The 11,590-nt window shown below is 48.1% G+C and overlaps 1 protein-coding gene across 23 annotated transcripts in view; it reads left to right on the top strand.

The window, feature by feature from the left end:
• Positions 1 to 699: 699 nt before the first annotated feature.
• Positions 700 to 11,590, top strand: part of IKZF1 (IKAROS family zinc finger 1) — an 89,427-nt gene continuing 78,536 nt past the window's right edge. For 2 of the 23 annotated variants that reach the window (XM_019731587.2, XM_019731579.2), the window contains exon 1: positions 722 to 937. In XM_019731587.2, coding sequence (XP_019587146.2) covers positions 880 to 937 — 58 coding nt within the window. In that variant the 5' untranslated portion in view covers positions 722 to 879. Of the gene's footprint in view, positions 938 to 1,138; positions 1,458 to 1,484; positions 2,219 to 5,718; positions 6,191 to 11,590 lie in introns of those variants that run through there. The other 21 variants (XM_074341053.1, XM_074341051.1, XM_074341044.1 and 18 more) reach the window with 20 other exon arrangements.

Here is an 11,590-nt window from a genome sequence, read left to right as displayed (position 1 = left end):
TGTAAAAATCTCTTTAGATGAAGTAGCACTGCTGTTGTGCAGAGCAGGAAGCTAAGTCTCAGAGGGGTTCACGAGCTTGCCAAGGTCACACAGGTAAGGGGAGCACAGAAGCACTGAACCCCTTGCGAGCCCTGCTTCCTGAGCAGGGCGCTAACTGGCTCCGCCTCAGCCCAGAGGATTTTCTTTCCTTATGGACAATTGAGCAATAGGTGTGGTCCAGGTGGTCCAGGAACCATCTGGCCAGATGCTGTTGGTGGGTCATGGAGGGTGGAAGAAAAGCCGGTTGGCGGGGTGCCTGGGCCCTGCCACTAGCAGCCTCCATTGTCCTGAAGGGGTTTTCTGCCTGGACCTATGCGGGCTCTTCTCACCACCTGGGAGGCCTGCGCATCCTGTCCCCGGAAGCCCACTTCCTCCTTACTCTCCCAGAGAGAAGTCGCCCACCTTCCTGAGTTACCCAGAGGGCCTTGTGGTGTCTCCTGCTCGCTGGCTGCTCCGGCTTTGTCCCCTGCCTTACTGACGCCCCTGTCAGTCCCGAGAGCCTGTCATCTCCGTCCCTCTCTCAGGGCTGAGGGGACTCAGGACACACAGGTTGGATCCCGAATTCTTCCTTTTCTGCTCATATTGAACACACGTGCCTGGCTCCTGCTCGGGCGGGGCCTGGCTAATCACACTGCGGGGTCCCTCGCGGAGTGGGACGAGGTGCGCTGTCAGAGCCGCATTCCTGCTCTGCAGGGGTCCACCGCGCCTCACACGCGCGCTCCGGGCTCAGGGAGGGGGCGTCTGAGGTGCACGGAGCCGCGCAGTGGGGCTGCAGGGTCGCCTCCGTCGTCACCTCCTCCGCTACCGCCCTTTCACACTTGTGTGTGCACAGGGGCCAAGATGGAAGGCGCGATCCTAACTTCTGCCGCGAGCAGGTGGGAGGGAAGAGAGCCGAGAGGTATTCCATTGGTTGTCTGGGAAAATGAATTGCACCTTCCCGTCACTTGCGGAGGATCAACTTTTCCCACCCCCTCGGGTGGGCACTCATAACTTAGGGTCTCAGCCAGAAATTGGGAGCCAAGTGGCCCCAGATCCAGGGCAGTGGGCTGGGCGGGCAGGGACGCCACCCACCACCGGGGAAAGGGCTTCTGGGTGCCCGAGTGCCGACTGTCGCCCCCAGCGGGACGACCATGCGGGGCCCGGGACCAGCGGCCCCAGGCGCAGGGTGGTGGGGTCCAGCCGCGTGCGTCCCCTCCTCGCGCGGCCCCGCACGCATCGTCCGCGCCGGGCCCCCAAGGGTTAAGCGCGGGTCCCACCGCGCGGCGGGCGATTCTGCCGCCGGGTCCCGGGCGCTGAGCACCGGCCACCGCCTGCGGCGCAGAGCCGCGGGGCGATGCGGCGCTGGAACGAGGAAGCGTGGCGGCGTGGGGAGGGCCGGGCGCGGGCGAGTAGGCTGCAGCCGGCGGCGGCGCTAGCAGGTACGGCCGCCGCCGCCGCGGCCGCCCGGGGGCCCTGGGGGCTGGGGCCAGCCCCGCGCCGCCGCAAAGTTTGTGCGCGCGGCGCCGGAGTTGCGGTCGGGACCTGCAACGCGAGCTTACGAGCCCGCGGCGGGGCGGGGGCGGTGCGCCCGGCTCTGCGCTGCGCTCCGCGCCACGAGCCATGGCCCTCTCCGCACCCATCGGTGTCCCGCTCCGTATCCCGGAGCAGCGAGCCCAGCAAGGGCCGGCGTCCGCGCGGGGCGGGGCGGCCCGGGGCAGATCGAGCCGGGCCCCGCAGCGTGGCAGCCCCAAAGTTTGCGGAGGGCGGGCGCGTGGGGCGCGGCGCAGAGGGTCCCAGGTGCACGGCCCATGGGCGGCGCTGTGCGCGCGGGACAGCTGCGCGCCCGCAACGCGAAAGCAGGATCGGGGCCGGCGGGGGGGAGTAGGGGGGAGTGCGGCGGAGAAATGGGGAACAATGCAAGTGAGCAACTTCAGGAAGTCATTGTGAAAGAAAGCTGGGAAGAGTGCAGCGGCCACGTTAGCCTGGCATTCTAACAAGTGCCTGCACGGCCGGCGCCGGGCGGTGACAGTGGCGACAGTCCCTGGGTCCCCACGGAGCGCAGCCAAGGCGGCTGGACGCTTGGCCGCGACGAGGCGGCGGAGCAGACGAGCCCGTCAGGGCAGACGGAGCCCCAGCTCTCAGGTTGCTCTTGCAACCCGACGATCAATCTTGGCCCCCAAAGTGCGACGCACAAGTCCACGTGAGTGTTTTCAATTGAATTTCAAAATGAAAACTTGGGGTAGCTGGCGGATTAAAAGAGAAAAGAAAAAGAAACAAGGAAGGAAAGAAAAGACAAGGCAGTAAGATTCTTAACCCCTGGTTTCGGTCAGGTCTGCCTCTCCCTTCTGGGGACAGTGAGCGCCCTGGCTTTTGGCAGACTCAGCCACTTTGTGCTGTGAGCGCAGGTGCAGGACCAGGCTGGCAGTGGGACACCTCTGAGCCGCCCTCCCACGGTCACCGTGAGGACTTTCTAGCTCCAGTCAAGTCTAAATTGACATATACAGTGAGACCAGGAGGTCAGCCGTTATGCAGTCAGCCATAAAGAGCTTTCTTTTCTTATATTTTAGGTGAGAGTTTTTGCTTACGTTGTAAAATAATTAGATCGAGTCTGAACTTGCTTTCTGCAAAAATAGAATAATCCTGGTTTGAAAAGTTCGTACTAGTACTTGTGTTGACTGCGATTTGGGCTAGGAAACCCCTCAGTAATAAGGCATCAGGTTACTTGCGGTTATATCTGAAATGTTTTAAAAACATTTCAGGGATCCTTGGTGTTTCCTAAGGAATTTCTCCGGAAAGTGTGATTGATTTTGTTTCTGTTTTCTAATTTGGAGGCACAGAGTATGGCACAGTGAGAGAGAGAGAGAGAGAGAGAGAGAGAGAGAGAGAGAGAGAGAGAGAGAGAGAGGTCAGGGTCCCAAGGGTCTGACCAGGCACAGCTTTCAGTGCAGTCTCCACGCTCTCTTGGGCTGCAACCAGCCTAGACTGAATGCAAGGTAGTGTGCGTGCCAGGCTGCACACTCATTTTCCCACCGTGCTCCCACGGTGTATTTCAGCTTTTAGGTACCTTGTTTTAAACTTGGAGAGACAAACTGGTGTTGAAGAAATATCTCCTCACTGGTCAAATCAATGTCTGCTCAAAAATATGAAAATTGAAAATATTTAATATGCATAATATTTAAACACTGATGGACATTTAAATGATTTTAAGTATTGGTACACTTTGGTTATAAGTTGAGAGGAGAGAGAGAACCCTGCAGGAAATGGTTGGAGCCTCTTGGATTTATTTCTTTGTTTCAAGATGTTTGTTTGATAAGGTTAATTGGACTCATCTTTTCACATGGGATTTTGAATGTAACAATTTAAGTATTATTTGTATTAAATGTGTCAGAATTGTTTCAGGAACAAATCAGATTGTTTGGTGTGTGGCTTAAAATTTAAACAGTGACAAATATCCAGGGCAGGAAGATTACCTGCTTACCTCATAGAATATGCAGACATTTTAAAACATAACTTGTCTACAGAGATAGAAATAATGATGTCACATTTTATAAAGTCCTATGCAATTCTGGTTTGATATAATGTATCTGATTTCAAAATTTCCCACAAACATACATGGTTACCTTTTTTTTTTTTTTTTTTTTTTTCCCCGTAAAAAAGAATGAGCTTTCTGGTCTGGAAGTCCACCCGGCAGACCTGATGCCTAAAACATTTTACTGAGTTAAATGGTCATGTTTTCTTCCACTTTTGTTTCATGGTGATAGTGGAGGCAGGAGTTTTAGCAACTCCACCATGCTTGCTTGTGTATTCATCAGTGTTTTAAGTGCTACATCTTGGAAAACTACACACCCTCCCAAATTCAGGAGCTTTGTAGCACTCTAGCCCCTCATCACGGGCTTACAGGATGAACCCCCAGGTCTGTGAACAGAAGTGTGCATGTGTCACGTTCCACCCCTGAGAAGCTTGTGCACAGTCTCCTAGGAGAAAGTAAGCTGTGGCTGGCCTTGCAGCCATTTCCCTGTTGCAACGTTAAGATCACAGTGAACTTCCGTTGGCCAGGAGGTCTGAAACCCAGCCGTTCTGGCGGCCACTGCGTCTTCCTCACTTGACTAGAGATTTAGGGTTTGAGGATGGTGGTTCTCTGATTTGGGGATTTTTCCCCCTTGACTTGGATTTGAGTATTTCACAATTGGTTCACGCAGTAGCATATTGTCAATATAAATGACAGACTTTTGAAATCCGAGACACATTATGTGTGTGTTCAGATATCTCGATATATCTATACCTATACTGTCTACTACATGCTATGCTATGAAACACCCCAGCCCACGTACATGTATTATGTGTATACTTCAGGATTATGTGTGTATTAATGGATACAGGAAATAAACTATACGAGTGTGTGCACCCACACACATGCATGGGGAGAGACAGGTATGGGGACAGGGTGGAAAGAGTTGTAACATCTAACAGACCTGACTTGAGTAGTAAAGCCCCTTTTTTTTTCTGTTTGTTTGCTTGTTGTTGCATTTTACTAAGATGGTGCATTTTCTGATCTGTTACGGTGAGATTAGGCATAAATGCCATGAGTACCTTCAGTGTCTGCCTACTATGTACATGTCGACTGCAGTTAACCCAGAATGTGCCCAGGATAGCACCGTTTAGTAGTGTTCTGCCTTTTATTATCCTCTTGTCTGTGTGACTGAAGTCATTTCACTACGAAATAAGTGTTGGCTTTTGTTGCCTTATTCTAAGGGAGAGCCATGGCAATGGATTCAGCTCAGAGAGCAAACCCTCTGTGAGCCTTGCTGTTTCTGAGACTGACAGGCTCTGGGGCATCGTGCCTCCTGCTTCTCGCCAGACCCCGCAGGGCCCCCGCCCTGGCCGTTAAGCTCGGCCTTGTCTGTGCCTCTGCGTGTATAGTTGCGGAGCCCTCAGACGTGCTTGCAATGGCATTCTGTTCCATGGGAGAAACCACAGGAGGTAACAGTGACAAGCGACCCCTCCTTTGAGGCTCACAAGAGGAGACCCTTTGATCCAGGTTACACCTTGAGACAAAGTATCTGTTTCACTCTAAGCAGGTGCATGAACTTGTGGGATCCACATCTAGGAAGGCTGTGTCTCAGAGTACCAGCCTTACACACACATTTAAAATTCTGAGCAGCGGGAGCTAGGAATTGGGGTTCACCAGGGCTTTGGGCAGCTCAATCCAGACTGTTCCTTTTCTGGGGTCGACTAGCCACTCACACGGATTTCTTCATGTAGACCTGTGGTGTTTTTGTTGTTCTTTGCAGTTTGATAAATGACTCTACACCTGAGGTTATCTTTCTGTAATATATGTTCATGCCCTTCAATTTTCCATGCCGTTGCTTTAATAGCTTATGTTTGACATAGTTTTTAACTGTTGGATGATATTCTGACAAATTTTTAAAGATATTATGAGACATTAAGGGTAATGTGAAACAGCAAACAAAAGAAGCTTTGCAGACAGTTTCTAAGTGGAGAGGTGGGCAGGGCCCGCTTGTCGTGGTTGTGGCACTGGAGGTCCCTCCTGAGAGGGGCCTCAGGGAAAAGCAGCGGAGGCCGGACTAGAGAAGCAGCCTAATGGGTCCAGGGCCTGTTTTCCCGTCTCCTACTTCACTGTGCTACGTGGGTGGATGCCCGTGGCACCTTCAGTGACCCACTGGGGTAGACCGTGAAAAAGGCTGAAGCCGAGTCCAGGGGGTGGAGGCCACTTGTCTTCCCGTCACAGCCCAGCCTCCTTCCCTTCTCCCATGGCCATTTCTGCCCTTGGGGACCTCACGATTTCTGTTGACTGGAAGGGCTCCCTGTCCCACCACAAGCCTGTCAACCTAGACGCCCGAATCATCTCTGAACCGGCTTTGGTCAGGGCAGGAAGCGCAGGCTCCCTTCCTGCCCCTGTTTTCCTGAGAGAAAACTGTCTTCCCTCCTTTTTTGCATATTTGGCAAGTGGTTCCACCTTTCTCTCCGCCCCAGTGGAGTGTGAAGGCGGCAGTGCAGGAGAAGGCCACCACCAGGGTAGCAGGGGTCCTCCCAGGTGGCTGAATTGAGGAGACTCCACGTGGCCCAGGGTCTGAAGACCCCCAGTGCTCGAAGTCCGGATCTGTGTGGGGCAGGCAGCTCCCCTTGGCCCCCAGGAGGCACGGGTCCACTGGTGAGTGCCCCGGGTTTGTTTGCCAGGCTTCCAAAGACAGGGGTAGAGAACGGTGTGCTCTCTTGGGGTGGGGGGATTAATGTTCCAGCAGCAAGTGGCTTGTGCCCCAGGCCTGCTGGCACCCTCCTGGCCGGGAGTGTCCCATGATGGAGAGCCTCACTAAGATCCATTTGCACCCTCTGCTTTTGGGGTGTCCTATGCTCCACCTCCTGGTAGCTCACGGTGCAGGGGCCACCGTCTAACAGATTGCTTAAAATGGGCCCTAATTAGTGGAAATGTACCTCTTCATATTTTCTCATTCAAGTGTGCCATGATTCAATTTTGTTCAGCAATCAGCTCACTGCTAAAGGAAATCTGACTCTCTTCCTGCCATTTTCGCGCCAAAAGTTCGCTATAATGGACAGACGTTCTAGGGGTATTGAAGGGGTGGCAGTGAGAGGGGGCCCAGCATCGTTCCTTCATCCTTTCCTTTTCTTCCCTCCCCCCTTCCTTTCTTCCTCTTTTCTTTCTTTCATGTGTGGGCTTTTGCAGAGATGATTGAAACAACCGAGAATGGCACAAAGTATTTTTAAATGGCCTTATACATATTGAAATAGATATTTAGGCTTCATTTCTGAGATGACATCCTGAGCTCGACGCTCTAAAGCGTTTTCTGTTACTTTGAAACTGCTTAAGAATGAACGGTACGGAGGGGGTTAGAGTTCTTGTTTAAAGCCAGGAGCTCCACGGTAAACACTGATGCATCAGTTTGGGGGAAATTTTTGTAGTTAAATCAGACGTTTACTGGCAAACTTGGAGCAAATAAAACAGCACATAAGATCCCTACCTAGAACGAACGGGAAAGGGTTTAATTTAGAATCTTTAGGAGAAATGAAAATGAGGAATTGATCTTTCATGAGCTTCCTTGGAGGCACTCTGAAATGTCCTCCAGTGCTTTTAATGGAAGCAAGAGACAGCCAGTGGGGGACCCCCTGGCTCAAGCCCCACTATTAGCATGAAATAGCAACCTTTTCCCGCTCCTTTAAGCTGAGTTGTGTGGGGCAGCGAATGAAAGTGGTGTTCAGAGATTCACAGTGAAAACATGTTGATAAATTGGGCATCCCACTCGTTAAATTAAAATCACTCTGCTAATTATCTCAGGTTGTTAGCGATAAGGCAATTAATTACCGTTTAAAAATGATTCGGACATTTCTGGTGCTCTTCTTCTGCGTGTTTTACCCGCTTCTCTTGGGGGTTGTATATGTTTCCCTGAATTGAAAGAATTTTCAGTTTAATTGAGAGCAGACAAGGCTTTTGTAAAAGGAATATTATTTGTAAAAAACAAAAACAAAAACCACTTAAAACTGACAATAAGTAATTTAAATGTATTTAAGGGCTGTGGAAAAATCTGACTATAATGTTTCAAATGAGTTTTCCTGCCAGACATGAGCATTTTCTGCCAGATTATAAATAAAGACATGCCGGTATTTGTAGCCTACAAATGAGGAAGTTGTAAGCTTCTGTGAGGTTGTGTTGATGCCACCCCCACCCTGCGTTTACAGGGGACACTGTAGGCTAAAGGCTGTGGGTTATGGAACGGCCTCCAAGCAGTGCTGCTTAGGCCTGATGCCCACAGGGATCCTGCTGGCGCCGACCTCCATCCCTGGTCCATGGGATGGGGCTGCCGTCCCCGGGCCCGCTGAGCTTTGGGTAATGCTGTGCTCTGTGTCTGTCACAGAATAAAATGAATTCTACACCTTTTCCTGCTGATTTGATCCAGCTAAAGAGCCAATCAGAACATCAAGTGGTTGTAGCAATCGTTGTTGCCAAATAATTGATACATTGAACCTTCCCTTTCCGTTCTCACACAGGGAGTCGTTTGACTTCAACTGAGCCATGTGAAGTTGGGGTGAACGAGGCAGACTGCCAGAGTACCAACCCTACTGTGTCTCCCCGAAAATAGGACCCAACTGGACCATCAGCTCTAGTGCATCTTTTGGAGCAAAAATTAATGTAAGATCCGGTCTTATTTTACTATCATATAAGACCGGGTCTTTAATATAATGTAGTACAGTATAGTATCGTATAGTATAGTAAAATATAATGTAATGTAATATAATACAATGTAATACTGGGTCTTATATAATATAAGACCAGGTCTTATATTAATTTTTGCTCCAAAAGACATTAGAGCTGATTGTCTGGCTAGGTTTTATTTTCGGTGAAACACGGTACTTATTAAAAGATTGAACTAGATTTAAGGAATCTGATTTTTGAATCTGCGTTCTGCATACCGTGAACATAGTTTAGATTATGGACATAGGTTATTTTTAAGACAATTTTTATAAACAGTTACTTCATTTTAATCGATTATAATTGTTGATTTTGCGGGTGTTGTAAAAGATCTGAGCTCAGAATGCAAGTCCTTTCGGGAGAATTTCCCACTAGCTCAGAAATCAGGCGGCCTTAACAGAGAGAGCAGCAGCCTCACCCCCTCCTCCAGAGCGAGGCCCATGTGAGAGGTGAGGCCTGACAGCCTTTTATAGTGCAAGGAGTGCGAGGTAAATCGATATCTGGGTGACAGTGAACTCATTTCCTCCAGAACACATTTTCTCTGTGTTTGTATCTAGATTTGTAAATCTTGTCTCACCACCAGCTGGCTAGTAGAGACTTAGCAAAATAAAATGTGGAAAAGTTGACAGCACCTAAGACAGTGTCTTCAGTGGGCAAATCAATAATGACTTTTCAGTTATTGATCAACACTTATCTACGGATTTGTAAACAAATGGATGTTCTTGGGAGGATTTGCATCATTTTACTTCATTGGGTTTGAATAAAACAGAGCTTTCACCACACAAACTTCTGCAAACACTTCTTTAAATAGAAGTGAAATAGTCTAGTAGAAACCCCAGGCTTCCAGGTGCGTTTTTTGGAATATGATTGGCATACAAGTAGATTTTTCTACCAGGTTCAGGTTGAAGTTGGAGTTTTAATTAGCCTGTCCACCCAGAATTCTCTACTGGTGTCTTAAGATGACTACTTCACTGCTAAGCAGGCAAGACAAGACGTTATATTCTTTGTAACAGCATATTGCCTCCTGAGCAAAAATCTTAGTTAGATATTCTTACTTTGTATTTATCTATTTTTTAAATTTAAAAAAAACAAACACAAAAAAACAACAGAATAACAACACAAAATTGGTCCTGGGCTTCCTCCATCTCTTCACTTTATAATAATAAATGACAAGATATCATAACTTTTCGGCGTATCTATATAAATCCTTATTTGGGGCAGTTCTTGTATTTTTAAAGATATAAGTCTCATTTTTATTACACTTTGATTTTGTTGCAGTTACTGACCATGCACATTGAAAGTTTTCTAAAATAGAGGAGAAGGTAGAAGAAAATGATTCTAAACTTGGATTTTTTTACTTAAGTGATGAAGTGTTAAAAAGCCATTTATATTTGAGGAAGCTACTTAGGAAGTGGCCCATGATGATGGTCAGAATCAGGAAAACTCCGATAATAGCACATGTAAGTTTGAGTACAGTTGCTGTGTGAAGAGTAGTCGCTTTGAATAGTCAGAGGGAAGCCTCCCTCCCGCGCAGGAGAGGCACACCCAGGGAGCAGACAGCCACAGGACGTGTGCCAGGTCAACAGTCCCGGGCCTCTGGACACCCAGCTCTGCGCCTGTCGGGACAGCATTTGTGTCTCCAAGTCCATTTTCTCTATTTTTAAAAAACCATCTCTAATATCATATCTCACATCTTTTTTTCTGCCTCACTTTGAGACAGGCGGTTCCCTTACGGCATTTAAAAATATTCTTATGGTTCTTTTCCTTCTGTATGAAATACTTCTTGCTAAGAATGTTTTCAAACAGCATGGCTTTTAGCTGTTCTCTGAAAAGGTTTCCTTGGTTCCCTCCAACCCTTCCTCTTTTGCATATCAGTTCCTGCCCATAGGAAAAAATGTGAGGACAAAATTGCACATCTGAGCTCATTTGTCCTCAGAAAGCAGGTTCACAGTAGAACAAACTACTGGAGGCCTTTCAGTTGGGGGGGGGCGGGGCGGTGAAAGCCAAATTGGATTCCCTAGTGGCCTGTTTAAATCTTGTTTTTCATTATTTGCGCCAGCAATACTCCGTGGAATAATCATGAACATGTGTGGATTGGCAGCTAATTTTTGAAAAATGAAAAGAATCAGAAACGATATAAGAGTGCGCAGAAGTTTTGATGTTCTCCTGACCTGTTTTTGTCAGGTTGTTAGGAAAACCCATAAGGTCCCCTTATCTAGACACAAAGGCCTCAGCTTTCTCTTGGAACATTTCTTTTCTTAAGATACAGTGTAATTCACTGTGATATGATACATTAGCAAAAATAAAATCTACTCCTCTGAAAATGAAAGGACTTCCTCTTAGCAGGAATACTGGCTTTTATGAAAAAGGTCTATGACCTCAGGCATTTAAAATAGATGATAGGCTTGGCCACTGTTCCTTCCCCTGCATACCCGCCCCTTTCCAAACAAGTGTCTTTGAGACTATGAGGAAATCGCCCCAAATGTAACTCTAGTGCAACTTCACTTGCCAGGGAGGAAAAAATCAACAGTATATACATTTGACCAAAGCACCAGAGGTTAACTATATTGTAGAAGTTTGGGGGTGAAGTTTGCCTTAACTGTAGAATATTACAAAGAACGTGCTTAGTTTCTGTTAAGATACAGGGAACATTGTACATTGGAAATGAGGGACCACAGCCCGGGGTTGAGAAGTCCTGACAGGAGGGAATGGAGACATGAAAAGGCATCACTGCCCAGTGGCCACGGGTTCGAATCGCGTGGGCAGGCTCCTCTTTCTAAGCCTCGGTTTTTTGGCCGATTAATGGAACTAATGATATGGATTACACAGCATAATAGTAACAGGTGTGATGGTGAGGATTCAGACTGCACACTGTGCGAAGGCATTGGGACCTACGTCTGCTCCGGGCGCCGTGGGCGAAAGCGGGCGACGCTCATGGTCCTGGGTGTGTTCGCAGCAAAGGCCAGGCACATAGTAGGTTGTTCAAATAAAGCTGCCTAAACCAGTATCCCTTCCTTCACCATGTTTTTCTGGCGTATATAAAGTGCCCAAGAAATGTTATGAAATATTAGTGGACAGAAAATTATCTGTGCAGTATTGGGTAGGGCAAAACATTTGCATTTATTGAGTTGTTTGTTTCCTTGTTCCTGTCATTTTTTGTCCTTTTTTTATTTTTATTGATGTATGGTTGACATTATATTAGTTTCAGGTGTACAACATGACGACCCGATATTTATGTGTATTGCAAAATGATCACCACAATCGGTCTAGTTAACATTCGTCACCACACATGGTGACACAAACTTTTTTTTTTCTAGTGATGAAACTTTTAAGGTTAATCCCGTAGCA

The sequence above is a fragment of the Rhinolophus sinicus genome, linkage group LG09 (genome assembly GCF_036562045.2).
Source record: "Rhinolophus sinicus isolate RSC01 linkage group LG09, ASM3656204v1, whole genome shotgun sequence".
Taxonomy (NCBI): domain Eukaryota; kingdom Metazoa; phylum Chordata; class Mammalia; order Chiroptera; family Rhinolophidae; genus Rhinolophus; species Rhinolophus sinicus.
Note: the sequence above shows the minus strand (reverse complement) of the source record. Positions and strands in the feature narration are given on the sequence as shown.